General features: G+C 39.5%; 2 protein-coding genes across 21 annotated transcripts in view; one reads left to right on the top strand and one right to left on the bottom strand.

Moving 5' to 3' along the window:
- The window catches only part of LOC144035828 (sodium- and chloride-dependent GABA transporter 2-like), a 28957-nt gene extending 23764 nt beyond the window's left edge, over nt 1-5193 (top strand). For all 17 annotated transcript variants that reach the window (XM_077545845.1, XM_077545837.1, XM_077545834.1 and 14 more), the window contains 8 exons: nt 163-266; nt 535-659; nt 1875-1987; nt 2088-2225; nt 2937-3039; nt 3111-3211; nt 3531-3701; nt 4679-5193. In XM_077545845.1, the coding sequence (XP_077401971.1) occupies nt 163-266; nt 535-659; nt 1875-1987; nt 2088-2225; nt 2937-3039; nt 3111-3211; nt 3531-3701; nt 4679-4801 (978 nt within the window). In that variant the 3' untranslated portion in view covers nt 4802-5193. The remainder of the gene's footprint in view (nt 1-162; nt 267-534; nt 660-1874; nt 1988-2087; nt 2226-2936; nt 3040-3110; nt 3212-3530; nt 3702-4678) is intronic.
- Nucleotides 5194-5319: 126 nt separating this feature from the next.
- Nucleotides 5320-19021, bottom strand: p4ha2 (procollagen-proline, 2-oxoglutarate 4-dioxygenase (proline 4-hydroxylase), alpha polypeptide 2). 4 transcript variants are annotated; one of them, XM_077545848.1, is made up of 16 exons: nt 18884-19021; nt 16182-16277; nt 15769-15865; nt 14861-15012; nt 13523-13660; nt 12749-12988; nt 11209-11405; nt 10035-10211; nt 9836-9906; nt 9486-9585; nt 8939-8992; nt 8302-8325; nt 8142-8207; nt 7065-7133; nt 6202-6298; nt 5320-6104 (listed from the first exon to the last, which is right to left on the bottom strand). In XM_077545848.1, the coding sequence occupies exons 2-16, from the start codon at nt 16261-16263 to the stop codon at nt 6034-6036; spliced, it is 1635 nt and encodes a 544-aa protein (XP_077401974.1). In that variant the 5' UTR covers nt 16264-16277; nt 18884-19021; the 3' UTR covers nt 5320-6033. The 4 variants fall into 4 exon arrangements, with proteins under 4 accessions (XP_077401974.1, XP_077401977.1, XP_077401975.1 ...); XM_077545851.1 differs by lacking the exon at nt 8142-8207 and having other exon boundaries at nt 8266-8325; XM_077545849.1 differs by lacking the exon at nt 8302-8325.
- Between the last annotated feature and the right edge of the window lie 736 nt (nt 19022-19757).

Raw genomic sequence — 19757 nt, 5'->3', positions numbered from 1 at the left:
TTTTTTTTTGACACAAGTAAAGGATCTTACCAATATTTATGAGTTGTTTTCCACTAAAAAAAACAATTTCTTGACTCCAAGTTAGGTCTCACAAAGTGGGTCACTTTTGACCCAACTGCTTTGGAGTGTGTGAATGTTTCGTTTTTTCTTCTATGTTTTCAGGTGTGGTTGGACGCCGGCACGCAGATCTTCTTCTCTTATGCTATCGGTCTCGGGTTCCTGACCTCTCTCGGCAGTTATAATACTTACAACAACAATTGTTATATGTAAGCATACTGGTTACAAAAGTATTTTCAACACCAGGAACACATTAATTCTATTTCCGTGGGAATAGTCTGATATACAGAACATTGGAAAGGCAAATTGCCTCTTGGAATGGATTGCGGTTAAAAGAATCCACATTGCTCTGTGTGACTTTGCTTTGCTATTTTTTTTTACAATTCAAATTCTATTGCCAACAAAAAAATGACGCACAGTTTTGCACTTCATCTTTTTTCATTGCTTCAATCTGATTGTATGCGTTTTGTCTTTTAGGGATTGTTTCTACTTGTGCTTGTTGAACAGCGCCACCAGTGTTGTGGCGGGATTTGCCATTTTCTCCATCTTGGGATTCATGACCTACGAGCAAGGCGTCAACATTGCAGAAGTGGCACAATCAGGCAAGTGCCGAGTACATCCAGCAGGCTCACTCGCTTTTGAATTCTACAAATAGAGTTGATAGCTTCTTTCCAAAGTAGTTCAAGGCTCAGTTACGTAATCTGATCGGAAAGATTCGAAAAACTCTAATCATCCGTGTACGGATGTATTTTAGAAAACACTGGTATCAGGTTTATGTGTGTCACCGTACGTTTGTTAAAAAAATAAATAAACTAACAAGAAAACATTGACAAATAATTAATTAATTAATTAATAAATAATTAATAAAAAAGGTGTATTCAGACCACCTTCAGTTGATTTCGCCTAAAAAAAAAAAAAATCGACATGATACTTATATACTTGATGACAAAGTGTAAACATACAATACATTTTGGACTATAATTGACCCCGCCAAAACAAGGATACATCAAAAGGCGCAATAACTGTCCAAGATTTCTGCCTGTGCCCAAAATGCGAAACGGGATTCTAGTTAAGCAATCTTAAAGTTTGAGCGGGAACCTCCACTGCTTCTTGCATCTTAATGCTCACGATTATTATACGAACAGTAATAAGCCGAAGACTGCAATGTTCTCAGGTGAACTAATTACTGGATGTCAGAAACAGCTGCGGAACCCCCCCCCCCCACACACACACACACACACACACACACACACAGCCTATACCAGCTGGCTTGGGGCAGTAGGTGGGGTACACCCTGAACTGGTTGCCAGCCAATCGCAGCAAAACTGGACAACCACCAAAGTGCAATTGAAATGATTGTGCAATGCTTTGGAAAGTCTGCAAAGCTGTCAAAGCACATTGAAGTATTAACTGAAATATGAGGTCTTTAAAAAACTTTAAAAAAACAACAACAAAAAACATATTTTTTCACAAACATAACCAAGAAACCCAAAAAATCTGACAGACAGGCTAAACCAAGGTCTATGTAAACAAACCAAATATAATTTCGTCACAACACCCAAAAAAGCAGACATCACAGACATGACCAAAAAACTCAAAACATACAGTACATACATTTTCACATAACCTACAAATACATACAAAAATATAAGTTCAACGCAACTGAAGTTGAGCGACGGGATTGTGGCAAGGAACAAATCTTAAGCCAAGGCTTTCCAAGAAAACACAGCTGCCGCTTTAATTCCTAAATGACGGTCACGCCCACTAAAAGATGCACAATTTTGAAACTTGGCGCATTGTACTGTACACGTGTTTAGGTCCGGGGTTGGCCTTCGTGGTTTACCCGCGTGCGGTAGCCATGATGCCCATGCCGCAGGTGTGGGCCGTGTGTTTCTTTCTCATGATCATTCTGCTCAGCTTGGATAGTCAGGTAAGTGTTACCCCTCTTTGAATGAGAAAGCAACCCCCCGTCTCCCCCCTCCCCCCATGGAGTTTCATCCTTCACCTTCATCCCTTCTCCTCCCGAGCAGTTTGTGGGTCTGGAGTGTCTGATGACATCGCTGGTGGATCTTTACCCATCGTACCTCCGTCAAGGTTACCGACGTGAGCTGGTCCTGTTGGCCATCTGCGCCGTTTCGTGTCTGCTGGGACTTTCGATGGTCACTGAGGTTTGTAAACACTCGTATACTATATAAATGCGCGGCCCAGTATTATTATGTTATTGTGATTTATTATTATTATTTTTTTGCCGTGAAACAACTCCCACATAATATCAAATTTCAACTTGCTAAAAAAATATTTATCATCTCATTTCATTTTTTTTTCCACGCACACTTCTGACCATCATTACCAGCTGTCTGATAATTGCTCAGTGGCGCATTTGGAAAATTGCCTTCTTGTCCAGTAACCAGCAGGTAGCGGGTTCGAATCCCACCTCCCACTGAACATTGCTAATCTATCCGTGGCAACGATGCTAAGGCATAAAACATGCATGTATACCAACTGACTACCATAGTTCCACTCTTTCCATCTAAATGAATGGAGGGTACTGCATGCCTAGGTGGCGCTATTTGTTTGTATTTTTTGTTGCGTTTTTCCATTGGATATCAATAGTTCCACTTTTCCATGTAAATGAATGGAGGGTACTTTCAGATAACACTTTTCCATATAAATTTCAACTTCAAAAAGTCATGCCTCCCGGGTTCAAGTGTTCTTTTTATTCATTCATCGTTCAACTACAATGAATACTTTGTCATTTTCACATCATTTATCTTTCAATTGACTTCATGAGCATTCAGCTTTTAGCATTCCCACGCAATTTCTGCAGAAATTGCACTTAGCCTAGTTGTTATCATTATTATTATTGTTTATCCTCACAGGGAGGGTTGTACCTGCTCCAGCTGGTGGATTTCTACGTGTGCAGCGGGACCACCTTGCTCCTGCTCTCCATCTGCCAGTCTGTCAGCATTGCTTGGGTATATGGTATGCGCTTTGGAAAAAAAAAATAAGAATAATTTGAACAAAGTGTAAATGTCTCCATCTTTACTTCACAGGGGCCGAGCGTTTCTACGGCAACATCACAGACATGATTGGTTATCGGCCTTCTCCGCTAATGAAGCTCTGCTGGTGCTACTTCACTCCCTGTTTATGTTTTGTAAGCGTTCTATTACGTCTCTATCGATACGGGGCCTGCCAGAGACTGAGCCCCAAAAATATTTTGTTGATCATCAGTCGGAAAGAACTTTTATTTTGAATATCAATCGTCTTGAATATAGTTTTAAAATCACCAAGGCGCGATCGGAGTGGGGAACTTCCCAACGGCCAACTTTCCGGCATTTTTTTTTTTTTTGCCAGGTCGTGTTGTGTTAAAAAAAAAAAGAAAGAAAAGAAAGAAAAAAAGAAAGGGTTGAATGAATAAATGGAAGTAGAAGTCCTTTTTTGTTGCAATCATCCAACGTGTCCTCTCACCGCAGGGCACCTTCATCTTCTCCATCGTCCGATACTCTCCCTTGAAGTTCAGCAGCACTTATGTTTATCCGCTGTGGGCCAACGTCTTGGGCTGGTTCTTGGCCACCATCTCCCTCGCACTCATTCCGCTCTTTGTGCTCTACAAGATAGTGCGCGGAGAGGGCACATTCCGTCAGGTGAGCCAAATATGCAAACTTAAGCGTAAGTTCATCCTGAGCTCAGGGAGACGGTTTTTGCTGTTTCCGAAACGGGGTTCGACACAAGATCCTCCCCGTGTGACTGACGGCAATCTGAACCACAAAAGTATTTCTGGCATCATGCAGTCATGCCGTCCTCATTCGATCCTTAACGTGAACAGATGCATGTAGAGGTTGATTCGGGACAACTTGGCAGCCAGAAACGGCATTTGCAAAGGATTTCCGAGAAAGATTCTTTTTTCTTTCTTTCTTCCAGCCTCAAATCAGTGATGATTTGTGAGGCATTTAAATAACTTCCATACATCCTTTTTCTGAATTCTGATGAATAACTATAAGAAATATTCATTGCAGCTGTTTTTAGACAATTATTTATGCAAACATTTACTGTTGCAATTTTTCACTAACTCATTACAAAATCAATTTGAAATATTAAAATTAAGTATAAAAGGCCACAAAATAAACTAGAAATAAATGAGGTTAAGACTTTGAAACTCAGTTGGCCCTAGATCAGTTTTCTGAACCTGGAAATACATCGGCATCATATAGACACCCTCAGCTCACATGCAAGTGCGCCCCATAGTGGCGAAGAGCAGTAAATTGCACACGACGTCATCATTTTCTTAATCATTTTTAAAATAATGCTCGAGTCTTACAGCATTCACAAATTAAGGTTATCTATGTAATTCTTCCATTACAATGAAATGTTGCCGATTAATTCACATTAACATACTGTGATAAATTTTTGGTTAAAAGAATTTCACCCTAAAATAAAAAAACATTTATTTATATATTTTTCTTAATTTAGTATGAACCTTGAATGTCCCCTGATAGGTTAGGAAAAAGGATCCCCACCCTTCATACCTTAATATACTTAATTCGATCATTAAAAAATAATGCATGGACTTGCATATTTTGGCAAAAGAATTGTCATTGCCTGGAATTTCTTCTTTCCTCAGCGATTCCTGTTGCTGTGCCTTCCCGAGGACGACCTGAAATGTCTTTCCCCGCTGGGAGACGATGTCGTCGCTCCCCTCACTGACCTTAAACCTTTGCCCCGTCAAGACGAAGTCAGCAAGTGAGCGAGTGTGCAGAGTCCAAAAAGGGGACGACAAAAAAAGCAAGTATTGACATTCAAGAACGGAACCTTCCATTCAGTGCGTAGCGTTTCTCAAAACCGGTGTAGGCAAATGTTCTTCTTAGCTGTACAGTGGATGAGAACGCACCATTGAGTCTCAAAGTGTGCTGTGAGTTCCACTAGTGATGTAACTGCTCCCTCTAGTGGTACATGAAACAATCAATGCGAAAGCACAGTTCGGTTGTATTTCACTTTGACTTTAGGAACTTTTAGGTAAAAAATGGTTTCTTATGCATTTCTCAATGACTTATTTCTACATGAGAGTAAAAGTGCATACATCATTTTTTTTTTTTTTTTTAAACTTTGTTCTCTTTTGTATGAGTATACAAGAAAATAAAAAAATAAATAAAAAAACGGGAATGTTTTATTTATGATGAATAAAATAAATTCCCAATATTCCTCTTTTAAAGTGCATAAATAGTCTTTTTTTTTGTTAGTAACAAAATAAATTTAGAGACGTGACATTGTAAAATAAAAGACCATTTATTGACTTTCCTGATGACCATTTGGTAGAAAAAGCACAGAATCTGATGTAATAATTTAAACACTGTATAAATAAAGCATCTCTCGGGGAGGAAAACGGCAAAGTTTGAATCACGGTAAACTGAACTCTAGTTTGACGTTTCATCTTTAGTTCTAAATGATATTGTGGAGTTGTCTTGATTCAACCTTTGCTAGGACCCGAATAACAGAGAATCTTCACAAACTCTTGAGGAAAAGAAAACATTTCTGTCTGGCTGTTATGTCTAAATAAAAGTCTGTTTGATTTGCGTTTGTGCCCTTCCTTTTTTTTTTCTTTTCTTCTTCTACTCCCTAATGTGTTAGTCTGCTGGCAGTCCCGACGGCAAGCTCGCTAAAAACGTGTTCACACAAGTTCAACATAAAATAACTTATTTACCAATTAGTGACAAGATTTCGGATTTTGGTGTATAAAAACTCCATTTATAGTTTTACATCAGAATTGACTTAACTTTCGTCTTTGGGTGTGTTATAATTCATGTGATTCTTAACAGGGAACGGGGTCACCATATATGTTTACATTTCCTTATTAAAAACATTAGCTGAAGCTGACAAGATGATCAAAATAATGTCGTGTATGGATATGTTTAAGAACTTTACGTCACATGTACGAGTGTTTTTTTTTTTGCAGAATGTACAGGTAGGGGGAGTCAATGTTCAATCCACTTCTGTTAGGCCACAAGGTCTCAGGAATTCCTGCCCTCGCTCATGAATCCACTTGTTTGACACTGGAAAAACAAAAATAGCATCAAAATGCAAATGTTCCAAACGTACAGTGGATATAAAAAGTCTACACACCCCTGTTCCGAGTAAAACTTTACTCACCCCATTTGCTCCCTACTAAGACAGGACAGGCTGCATGTCTGGTCCTGTAGTCTCCTTCCCCACTTTTGAAAAGGTTATACCAGAACACTGCTGTCCCCTGAGAGGCAATAAGACCGGTGCAAAACTCAGTGAGAACATTCAGCGAAAATCGGATTTGAAACAAGGACCACAGATTTGGGTGGGAAGTTAAATGTAGTTTACTGAAGCATTATGCAGTCATAGCTTGGAACGGCCATTGATCTTCGTTGTTGGAAGCGCATTAAACGGTGCAACATCTGCCAGGCAAGTGAGATGAAGTCCAAAAATTCCTACCAAATGTGATCGTTTTTTCACTCCCCAAATGTCTATTCAGTGCAGATGGAGATCTGGCATGACTCGTTCAGCACGTTTCGAAATCAATCAACAATGTAAAACCGTCATAATGTTGCTAAATCAAAGCATACATTTTCTGTTTTGGGAGTTTGAACAAATTGGACTTTGAACACTTCACAGGAATGAATTATGTTCAAACTCTGAGGTACCACTGCAGTAGTAGTCGTAGTAGTAATAATAATAATAATAAATAAAGACTTCTTGGCTACTACATGGGTAATTATGAACTACTGTACTGTATCAAAAATGATTATAAAATAATATTGACATATTTATTATATAATTTTGAAAATATTTCAAGTTACTTTTTTAAATGAATTAATGAAGACATTTCAAATGACCTCAAATATTTTTTCTGTTAATCACAATGACATTATTTTACATAGTCTTTCTAAAATATTGTGAGATTAAGTTTGTATGTTAATCATTGTCACCCACCTTCACATAGATACAGACCCCCCCCAAAAAAAAAACACACTATAGAAATGTACCTTTTTGGGCTGGATTACAGCCCCAAAGTCAGGAAAAACTGTGGCGCCTCCTGCTTCAACATCACTCATCTGGGGAAAACAAAAAAAGTCCTTTCATATATGATTATAAACAAACAAATGCTAAACAATACATACTGTACAGTAAACACATTCCTTTCAATGAACTGTGAACAGCAGCTACTGTGGCTATAAAAGTCTATAAAATGCCTGCTTTTTGTAAAACAAATGATTGAAAAACAATTTGAAAACGTTCCCACCGTTCATGCGATTTTTGATCTGTGCAACTCAATTGAAAAAAATAAAATGTTTTCAAGAGGGGAAGTAATCACTAATAGTTGAGATACGGAGGTTGCATAAGTCATCTCTCAGAACTGGAGATATGGTTGTATTCAGAAATAACCAATTACATTCCAAATCATGCCAAATGGGGTCAACACACACAATTTAACTCTTTGACTGCCAGACGTTTTCAGAAAAGGGATGCCGTGGGTGCCAGCCGATTTAAGCATTTTGACTGATCTTTCAAGGTCCACAGAAAATTATGTGTTTGGACTATGGAAACACACATACTACCAAATGAAAGATTGGACTCTCATCTTTCATCAGAAAAAAAAGTTTGTTTCTACCTTATTCCGTCTTTCAGTAATCCACAATAGAAAATGGTTAGTTTCACCTCTGTTTTGAAACAAACGTCTTTTAACGTCTTTGGCACTCCTCCATAGGATTTTACGAAACGTTATTTAACGTTTTTGGCAGTCAAAGAGTTAAGAGTGCCTCTGATTTAAGTATTCATTTAATGATAAGTGATCTCCTTAAATGAATCAAATCATATAATGATCAAGTATGGCAGCCTATTGTTGTTATTATGATAATAACTGCAATCATTTTGCACCATTGTAGTCCCTTGCTAATAAAGGCGTTCAAAATAAAAAATAATAATAATACAACTAAGCACATCATGCACAAACATGAATGTCTTTTTTTGGGGGCGGGGGGTGGCCAAAGATGGCCGCGGCACAAGCTGACCGCGGCCACAACTTCCCCCTCAATCAGCGGCGAGTGGACACACGTACTTACATAGGACAAAAAAGTTGCCACACGATTTCCAGTGCCTAATCTTTTGAAAGCATCTGGCTCATCTTTCTACAAAGATAGAATTCAGGGGTAAAACACACAATGAAGACAGCACACGTGTACTTACGTAGTTAAGGAATGTGGCAAGCCTATTTCCATCGACCTTGAGGTTGCCGTCAAAAGGACGCTGCAACACATGTTTATACCTTTAACTCCATACCAAGACTTGGCCCGCCGCAAAGGGTAGCGACTAGGCTCAAATGCAATCAACCTTTCATCAAAACAAAAAATATAACAATTGTTTTTTCATGAGTTCAGAAAAATGGCTTCCATATGCGCAAATGTGCAGGATGCAAATTCAAAACATGTTCTTCTGATACATTAGTCACGATGTTGTCCTGATATGACCGCGGCTGCCATTGATACAAAATCCGCCGTCAACTTTGTGTTCATGCGGGCAGATCACATGGACCTCACGCACGCCAGATACAACACACATAATACAAAGTGCAAACATTGGCTCAGGGCATTCACTTTCAAGACATACACACACACACGCACGCGTTGCTATCTTTGTGGGGACATCTCATTGACATGATGCACTTCATAAACCTAAACTCTAAAACCAAAAAGAGGTCTGAACTTGTGGGGACCGCCAAAATGTCCCCACAGTTTCAAGTTGGTCCCCACAATGGTAGTTAAGCCTGGAAAAATGCGTGTATGGGCCCTACAATGTAGCAAAGACAAAGGCGCGCACACACACACACACACACACACACGCAGTATTCATGTGAACTCACCCTGGAAAAGTCAAAATGTGGCTCGTACTGTCCTCCAACGCCGTAGTTAGCAACCTGGTCAGCCATTAAAAGAGATGACGTCTTATACATTTAAAATAAAAATAACAACGAACAATGAAGCCCTGCATATTCCCGATTCAGCATTCATAAATTTGCATATTCATTTTTTTTTTTAAACCTATCCTTCATTATTTGCTATAAAAGTATTAATTAGTCACTCTCAAGTGCTGTTATTAGGTTTAATTCCTTGATCATGTTTTTATGTCAGCATTTGAGATGCCGTTTTGGTTGATGGTCCTTGAATGCACCTTGCGCAGTTCGAAGTGAAACTGAAAGTATTATTTGTACTTCTCCTCAAATGCAACCACTAATAGCCGGCATAGTCGACCTTTCAAACAATTATTCTTGTGTGTAAATTCCAGAGGGTGAGTTTAATGATTAAGCTGCAAAAGATGTCACAACAACAACAACAAAAAGTCAGGACTCCATGTTGGCAATGTTTTGTATGATCATGATACGGAGTATTTTTTATGTATTTGAACGTTACCTGTAATAACTCTGCTGTGTCTACTGTTAGGCCCGTGATGTCTTGTATTCTCTGATTGACTCTGCCAATGACCGGATCATCTTCTTCTTCTAACCAGGCACTGATCAAATGGAAACATAGTGTATTTAGCGAGGTTCAAGCACAGGGTGCAAATCCAGCCTCTTCAAATGAATTATCATTTGGGAAGTGTTAGTGAGAAGTTTTCATCTGAGCTAAATGATCATCTAATTGTGGTCATTTTTGGATACAAAAACGTGCAATAGGAGGAAAGAAAGAGCAAAAGATGGCAAGCTACCAAAAAGGGGGGGGGTAAGTGTGTCATTACAGTTGGGCATTTGTTTATCAATCACCTTTTTGATACTCTGTAGTTGGCTGTGGTCAACACGCCTGTTTTGGGGTCTCGGACTGTGGCTCTGGCAAGCTTAAAAAAACAAAAAAAACAAAACAAAGAAAAGCGGAATTCAGTACATTATCACCTTTTTAAATTCAATATTTCAAAGCCAATTTTTTTTTTCTTCCAAACAGCAATGTCATTTGTGTTGTCCCCACCCTGGGTTTGGCCATCTCTTTAATCTTGTCAATCTCCGAGTGCGAAAGGGCCTCCAGGTAGCGCACGATGTGCGGGCTGTCCCATTCGTCCTCCTCCTTCATGGGCTTCAGCAGCAGGCGAGGATTCCTGCTTCCATCCTGGTAGCGGCAGAACAAACGGCTGCGCCTCGCTTCGGTCTGGTGAAGTTTCAACATCAAGAGGAAGCCGTCGATACGCGGGTATGTGTGTGTGTGAATCTCACATTGTGAATGTCAGCATTCTCCGCAAGTGTGGGAGACTTGCAGCAACATTGTTGTCGATCTATTGCAATACACGTACGTACTCACTTATTTTTCTTTTTATAGATTAATATGAAAATGTTTATGAGTATTCATTCTGTAATGCTACACAACACCAACAGCTGCACTTGACAATAAAGTTTAATTGCATTGTGGTATAAGTTTAGTAAACGTCATAAAAAATAAAATAAAATAAAAAAACACCAATGGCGCCCCCTGTTGTTTGCTTTGAGCTCAATTTGGGGTGCTGCATGCATTTATTCAACCATCCAATTACTGGTGGAAGACGGTTTGATGAAAAATAAAAATGCGAAAAATGTAAAATTGACGGTATTCTGATTAATATTGCGTTAGTGGAATATGAGTTAAGCAACAAAATCCAGCCGTTTTTAATCCATCTCAGGATGCGGCCATTTTGCCACTCGCTGACGAGTGAAGATGACGTCAGAGTTGCTCGGGTAACAACCAATCGCAGCGTAGCTTCAGAGAGCAGGTGAGCTGTGATTGGTTGTTGCCTGAGCCCTGAGTAACTGTGATGTCATCTTCAGTTGACAGCAAGTGGCAAAATGGCCGCCCTCCTGAGATGCACAGCAACAAAAAAAAAAAAAGTTGGATTTTGCTTCATCGCTCATATTCCACAAATATGTAACATTAATCAGAATGTCATGTTTAGACGAGTGAGATCACATATTATTGTCAAGAAATGGTTGTTCCGCTTAAAAGGTGAACCACGTACTTTGGAGTTGAAAAGCTGCTTCTTGGGATTTATTTTGACAATTTAATGGCATCCACTTGATAAATATTTACTCACTTTTAAAGTCATTTCTATTTGAGTTCACCAAAAGGACCGATGGAGCGTGTTGCATGTATTTTTTTTTCTCTCGTCCCGTCTCACCATTCCGTCCTGCTCCCCTCTGCAAAGGGCCTCATAGATGTCTCTCTCGGGCAGGTGGTCTTTGGGTCTGACGTACGTTCCCAGCTGGATGGGCTCCTCGGAAGCAGGCTCGTTGGTCCGCTCCTCCTCGTTCTGGACTTGGAGCAGCAGCTTTTCAAAGTAACGCAAGTTTCCTCCTGCCCTCTGGTGGCTGGGCTCTGTCATCACAAGGGAATTGCACTTGTCAATCAGCCACCACAAGACTGCAATGAGATTGTTCAGGTAAAACGCGTCCTTTGGGTCAATAATGGTTGGGAAGCGATGCTCTATTGATGTCATCCTCAGGCTACTGCAACTACTTACTAACATGCACTTTTTAAAACCTTTATTCAAATTGTTTTTGATTGACAATTATTTTAAGTCTTTTAAATTGATAAGGAACAAAGAAATGTCAATTAATAATTCATATCCATGCAGAAATATATATAAAAACAAAACAAACTGAAATGTACGACGGCGTATCAGGGCCACGTATAAAAATGCATTTTCTTTTTTTTAGAGGGCGCGGGCAATATTCCGAGGAAAAAAAAACCTTCAAAAAAGGGGAAATTTGCGACATTACAAAAAGTGGCAAATTTACCAGAGAAAAAAACTCATAAATTAGCGACTTTATAAAGTGACTCATACACTCCCGAGAAATAGACGTAGCGTAGCTATAATGTGAGGATTCGTTGGTGGTAAATGGGACACTGTTTATAAAATAAAAAGGCAGGATGGAGACGGATTCATTCTTGACGTAAACTAAACCCGAACGATCTGAGTAGTACGCTAAGTATATTTCTCGTAAATTTCGGAGATTTTTTCTCGCAAATCTGCCACTTTATAGTCGCAAATTTGCCACAATTTGTGAGTTTTAATATTGCCCCCGCCCTCTAAAAATATATATATATTATACGTGGCCCTAATAGGCCGTCGTAGGGGGAAATGTTCATATTTAAGTTTTTTCTAAATAATCTCTTCCTCCCTCTTTTTTAAATATATGTTTTAATGTGATACATGTAAATTGGATTGGATTGCAGATTATTCATCTATGTTTAATAATGTAAAAATAAAAATAAAAATGCTAACATGAACTTTCAGGGGTTACTTTTATTTTTTCCCCCATTCTTGTATGCTTAATCCGACTATCCTGATTCATGTTACTATATAAATGAATTACAACTGATGCCATTGAGCAAAGGTCTGTCATTAATTCAAAACCAAACCTATTTGATCTTGAAAGAATTTTAGCAGCTGTCACACCCTGACAATGGGTCTAAATGAACAGGTCAAAACCAAGAGCTCATTCATGGGGTGGGTGGGCCACACCCGCCACACCCGCCACACCCTGTGGTTTTAGCCTGCCCAAAACCTAATTATAGTGCAAGCAGAGGGACTGCCCAGTCCTCAGTACTGTATAATGTTAAAAGGACAACTTTTAAACACGACAGTCTTCAGGCTGTGTGAGAACTGTACAATAGTTTGCATCCTGAATAGTTTTCCCCATTTTTTCCTATCTTACCGATGGCCACCAGCCGGCGCGTCAGCTCGATGGCACGAGGCAGGTCTCCCATTTGGTAAACGGAATAGCTGAGGTAGTCCAAAATGGCTGCCTTGGAAACCACAGCTTCCTCGCCAGCATCCAGCTGCTTCAAGGACTGTTGCACCCACAGCACGGCGTGATAGTAGTCGCCCTCGTTATATGCCGTTTTGCCCATGTCGAAGCAATCGTCCACGGTCAGCACGGCGTTGGAGTGCATACCTGGGACCACAGTTGAGATCAAACATTTTGTTTCCCTTTAGAGGGGGAAGTCAAGTGGTCGTGGAATATGAGTTAAGCAGCAAAATCCAGCCATTTTTATCCATCTCAGGGGGCGGCCATTTTGCCACTTGCTGTCGACTGAAGATGACATTAATGTTGCTTAGGTCTCAGATAGCAACCAATCACAGCGCAACTTCAGAAAACAGGTGAGCTGTGATTGGTTGTTGCTTGAGCCCTGAGTAACTGTGATGTCATCTTCAGTTGACAGCAAGTGGCAAAATGGCCGCCCCCTGAGATGGATAAAAATGGCTGGATTTTGCTGCTTAACTCATATTCCACTAACACAATATTAACCAGAATGTCATGTTTACACTAGAGAGGTCACAAATAACATATTATTGTCAAGAAATGTTTAAGGTTGACTTCCACTTAAGTTCTTACTTCTACATTGGCACTTTTCCGTACTTTTTTTTTTTTTTTTTTTTTAAAGCTCTAGCTATTGGAAAAAAATGAATTTTCTTCTTCACTCCACACCTGGAAGCCTCCCTTTGGAAAAGTCCTCGGAGTCAAGATGGTAAGTGTCCTGGAGACGCATCAGTGCCTTAGCTGCACCCTTCTCATCTTCCGCGTCAGGAAAATACTGTCTGTGCATGGTCATGTTGGAAATGAACCCTGGACAAAGCAGAGAGAAAGTATTGAAAGCCTTGGAATAAGATGAATTGCACTACAGCATTTATTGAGTCGCACAATAATTATTTTTGATGTGAAAAATGGCCTCCGATATTCAATGCAGTGCCAATTCTAAAGGCAAACGCTGCTGATGTTCTAAATCCACAATTTGATTTTTTTTGGGGGGGGGGGGGGGAAATGCCTCTTAACCCTTTCAGGCCCGCATTTTTTCTGCTGAGCATAATTATTTTTTTGCTGATTTTTCCCACACTCTAAGAACAAGATGGGGTTGAATTGGACAAAACTTCAAAGTATAAACCCGCCCTCTGTGAAAATCTTGCAGAAACCACATATTGTGATTTTCACTTTTCCTTACTTTATCCGTCTCACGCAGATATAAACACACCCACGCACACACCAAACATGGGCAGACTGTCAGATAAGCAACAACTGCAGCTGTCCCGTTCCTGCTTTGGTTCCTTTCCGAGCTCATCTGGGCAGCAGAGATTGTTATCATTGAGCTTCCACATGCTCAACATATTCATACTTCACTTTCTACCTTATGAAGAACAAAGCAGAGCACACCCGAAATGTTTACAGATGTTGTCAGATTTGCTCCTTTATTCTCCACAAGAAGCCATTTTCAGGGATGTGATTTGACCAAAGTGAAATTATCTGAAAATTTAGCCGGGGGTCTGGGGGCCGCTGGCACTCGCTCATGGGTTTTCCGTGTTTTTAAGTACTTTCAATGCACTCACATGACAAAGAAATAGACAAAACAACAGCATAAATTTTCAATGTATATTGAACTATCCCATATAAAATGGCAGTTTTAGTCAACTCGAAATCAGTCACATTCAAAAACATTGGACTGCCTTTGCTTTTAAAAACTATCACTGAGAATATCATCATATCTAACTAATGTGATTACTAAGTTAACACATAAATAATGTTGAAGAGTTCAAATTTCATGAACAAATAATTGTATCATGACCAAATGAAAAGTAACTCATATTAGAGCATACCACAAATGTCTTTGTTATAGCAGAAGATGTTATCTGTCGGAGTCATGTGCATACACAATGAACTACTAAAAAAAAAAAAAAAAATAGGATTTTTTTTTGGGGGGGGGAGATAAAAAAAGCGGAATTCCGCAAATTAGCGGAAAAATCACATCCCTGCATTTCGCACTCGGTTTCCTACCATCCGAGGGGTTCTGCAGCACCAGGCTCTCCAGCTGCGACCACTCGGTGTTGAGCCTCTTCATGAGCTTGTAGGCGTTCACCGGGTGAGCCAGGTAGCCTTCTGGGTCGGAGGTGGACATTCTGGTCAGGTCGTCCAGCTTCCTGGCCCAGCTTAAGTCAGAGTAAAACCCTAGTATTACTCATCAGGATGCTTTCATGAGTTGCAAAATGTTATCCTCAAATAAATAGTTAAAAGGGGAAGTCAACCTTCAACATTTCTTGACAATAATGTGACCTCATTAGTCTAAACAAGACATTCTGATGAATACATTTGTGGAATATGAGAGATGCAGCAAAATCCAGGCTTTTTTTTTTCCCCATCTCAGGGGGCGGCCATTTTGCCACTTGCTGTCGACTGAAGATGACATCACAGTTGCTCAGAGCTCAGGCAACGACCAATCGCAGCTCGCCTGTTTTCTGAAGCTAACGCTGTGATTGGATGTTACCTGAGACCTGAGCACTTGACAGCAAGTATATTGATAAAACGGCTGGATTTTTTATTTTTTTTTGCTTAACTCATATTCCACTAAATATTAACCAGAATACCGTATTTAGACTAGTGGGGGCTGCAAGAATTATTTTTGGGGGGGTTGACTTCCCTTTAAATCAGAGTAAAAACTAAAACACACTTTGTATGTATTACAAGCGCTGACGCTTGCCAGATCTTTTTGATGCCTTAAACCAAACAGATGGTTATTTCAGCGATATGTCTTGTTTTTACAGCACAAAAATGTAGCAGCAATTAAGATTGAATTCCAGATGTCACCGCCATGCCCTGACCTGCCACCGCCAGCTCATCATCATCATCATCATCATCATCATCATTGAGTTTTCTTTACAAGGATATTAATGAATTGTGCACGTTACCTTTTGACCTCAGCCAGTTTCAACTCTTCGGCTTTGATATAATCTCTGAGGGAATGGACCAGCTCCTTCTCTGTGTACAGGAGGTCCGTCATCTGGCCTGCAGACACAGAAGACGCACATCTTTCCAGCTTGGACTGAATCTCACAACAAAGAGCTTGGCCGGCATTTTTTTTAAGGCTTGAATGCGGTGTGGCACGCTTCATAAACAACTGCAGGCATCCATTCATTGTGCAGAGAAGTGGACAATTCCATGGATTTGTTCAACCATGATAAATGCACCGCTGTTGCCAAGAGGAGGAATAACAAACTGCTTTCTGTTTCTGCTTGCAAGAAACATCCGGGGACTGACGAACCGACCGAGAAGGGAAAATGGACCGCTAGCTTTGGTGTGACCGTGTGATCTGCGAACCCACCGATGGAGGTGAAGATCTCGGCTTGCGTTCGCCAGCAGCAGCATAGCAGAAGCCAGGAGGCAAGACACATCGGCGACCTCATTTTCTTTCAGTAACCTACAAAGACACATTTTTCACTTTAATAATGGCACCTGGACAAGTGTTTAAAATTGGTGAACCCATTAACCCTGGAGAACCCAAGAACCCTTTTCTTCTTTGGAAAATTATGAATTATACATTAAATGACTGCTATAAGTTCACTGAACACCAAAATATATGTTTGTTTTTTTCGATTTTAACCCTTGTTTTTTGAACTAGCTCAGAGTTGCTAATTTATCAAAATATATATATAAAACATACTCCTAGGCATTCTGCAACATGATATGAAATAAATTAACAAAAAAAAACAAAATTTTACCATCTGATGGTTTGCTGAGAAGATGGATTTGTTTGGATTGATTTCCAGCTCAACAAAACATGTTGCCAGCCAACTTGTCACCACCACTCTGGCTCATGTAAGTGCAATATTCATCCACTAGATGGCCCCATGCAGGGGTCAGAAGTGGCACTCTGGACTTTTGAAGTTAAATTTGTAAAAAAAAAAAATCTGTTATTTGAGTAGCAGAATTTATAGGGGCCAAATTTGACCCCGTGGGTTCTCCAGGGTTAAAAAAAAAATAGGTCTGTTTCATTTGAACTAAATTAGAAACATCAACTGGGGTGATAATGAGGCTTATCTCTAAAAGTAAATAAACAAAATAAAATAAAATAAATGAGGGGGTTGAGGGTTCAACTCATGTGTTAACATTAGCCTGCCCTTGTATATACTTGCCATTCATTTTCCAAAAAGATGAAGCATTGGGTATTCATGCATGGTGCTTTGTGGCTGCTTTGCTTGAGTATACACAGAGCACAGGCTTGCCTGGGCAATAAAAGCGGAACGGTGACGCTCAGGCTAAGACACCACACCACTTTTTACATCGCTATTTGCCATTTATAGAACCCACAGGAGTAGCTTTGGTTTAGCAACCATTTATGAGGAGATCTCAATCATGTTATGTTGAACTAAGTGCATACCTTTTCCTGCCTGTGCTTTTAAGTTTGCTTGATGAATGTCACCCAAGTCAGAAAATAACTTTTAACTCTCTTTTTTGGGGCAGTGTTCTTCTACACCAAAACAACCGGAACACATTCCTTAAGAGTTTTGCTTTCTTTTAAACCCTGATTCTAATGCGGCTTTTATGACAGATGTCAGAACAGAGCAGGATATAAGAAGTTATGGGAGGAAATTCCAAGCAGCTGTATTTTTGGAAGCGGGCTATCGAAAATGTTTGCGTGGTTACTTGGAGCTTACAATTGTTCACCGTTGTACTATTTTTTTGTGTTTAGTCATTATTATTTCTGGAATTACAACATAATTCAATGAAACTGGACTCAATTAACCCAATCTGGATGCAATGTGTATTTTTGGGGGGGAGGGAGGTTTTTTTTCTCTCTCCAAGGATCTTGTTTTATTCAGCTGGATGAGAAAAGCTAAGTTAAGTGAAACAACGTGTCATTGCTACATGAGCCTATTTAAACGTTGGCTAAACCTCACGAAAAAAGCAAATCAAAGGTCATGTAATAAGACAGATTTTTACACTAACTTTGTGCTTTATAATGCAGTAAGACTACCGGTAGTTTCTTTGTTACTGTAACTAGTATTACTGGTTGTGTGCAACACACCTGTCAGGTGAACAGTACTGAGATGAATCCTCACGATATTTGCTGGTGTCTTACATGTCTACAAATTCTGATTTTTGAGGCATATTTTTATGTGAAACTTGAACTCCAAATCTGACATAAAATGAACAGTTGTGGGAGCACAGTGTTGACATAAATACTGTACATGAATGCATTTATTATCAGGAGAGGGGATCCATGTGGAGAGATGAACATCCATGCACACTTGTTTGAGCCTGCGAGACTGCTTTGTGGTATGTAAACACCAAGAATTATTTAGAAAACGGTCCCAAGTCTAATAAACACTACCTAGGAATGCAGTGAGTGAGTATTTGCAGATTTTCTACATTGTCGTGAAGACCATTTTTTCTTGATATATTTTACCATCATATTAAACGTTCCATGTGCCCAAAACGTTTGAGTCGAATTAAAAAATTCTAAAATAAATACATAAATAAAAAAAATTGCTAATTGATATGAAAAGCGATAAAAGACCCTCCCCCAAAGTGACGTCACGGCAATAATAGTTTCTAGACTTGAGAGTCCCAACGCGGCAGCTCGTTTGGCTCGCGTGAGTAAAAACAAAAAAAAAAGGTACTTTCCAGTGACAACAGCAGCTTTTGTGTTCTAAATACACACGTATAATGTGGTAAGACGTGATCCTGACAAAAGTCGTACAAAAATGTGTAAGTTGCTCTTACTCCGATTAAGTTGCTCAAGTCGCTCAACTTGGCGAAGTTCATGAAACATTACAAGATTTAGTTAGATGTATTTGTATGACAAAAAACAACATGTCAGAAACGAACAGGCAGGTGTGTATACTAAACAAGTCCATGTTATTTGATATTCTTGCTGCGACAACGAAGTCGTGTTCCCAGGCTTGTAAGCTTCCAGTTGGCCCGAGTTGGAGGCGAACATGCCAGCATGTTCGCAATGAAACTGAGAGCAACACAGAAATGCAAAGAGTGGCTAGCAGGGCCATTTGGAGAATGTGCTCTTACCTTCGTCTCTTGGGGTTCGAAGATGGGTGTCACGCAGTGAAACGTGAATAGTTAGCACCTCGGGGTGAAGGAGGACGGCCAAGGGGGTGCGAGACGGTGTCGCTGCCACGTACAGAACCGCCTGGAAGAAGCCGTAATACTCTTAATAGCTGGGCAACAATCGGGCTATTGAATTCTTCTGTGTTGCATTTAGTGCACCTCGTAAATTTAATGGTCTATGTTATGGGCCAGTGACCTTTAGGGCACTCTCTCTCATCTGCCCCCTTTTAATTATGTCAGAAACATGGATTTTACATAATAATAAGAGTGTACTGTTTCTGAAAAATTCATGGTCCTTGAAAAGAGTTGTGCACACTATTTAATATTTTAATTTTGAAAAAATACACCATTTTTATTTTAGCATTTATATATTGTAGATAGATAGAGGGAAGTACAATATTGATATTGTTATATATATTGATAAAGTGTTGACTTGTAATACACCTAATATATAAAGCATTGTGATTTCCTAGGAATGCTGGAGACGTTGTCATAGTTTGTGATTAGTTGGACCCCAAAGCAGCAACAAGACGTTGGAAAACTAGTCTAATAGTCTTTATTGCAAAAATACTAAAGTGACAAACAAAACTGAACATTACAAAAGAACAGACACAGACTGTAACCCAAAGAGACGAAAACCAGAATGCGGATTGCAATCGAAGGAATGATCCAGCATAACAGACGTCATCATTTCAAAATGTGAGCACTGGCGGATAATCATAGAAAAAGTGTTGAGTGTTGAAATGTGTTTCCTAATTATTGTATAAAAAATAACAATAATGAATATAATTAACTATTAATAACAGCAATATAATAAATAATGTTAAATTGAGCA

The sequence above is a fragment of the Vanacampus margaritifer genome, chromosome 16, assembly GCF_051991255.1.
Source record: "Vanacampus margaritifer isolate UIUO_Vmar chromosome 16, RoL_Vmar_1.0, whole genome shotgun sequence".
Classification (NCBI taxonomy): Eukaryota; Metazoa; Chordata; class Actinopteri; order Syngnathiformes; family Syngnathidae; genus Vanacampus; species Vanacampus margaritifer.
This window is presented reverse-complemented; position numbering and strand designations above follow the sequence as displayed.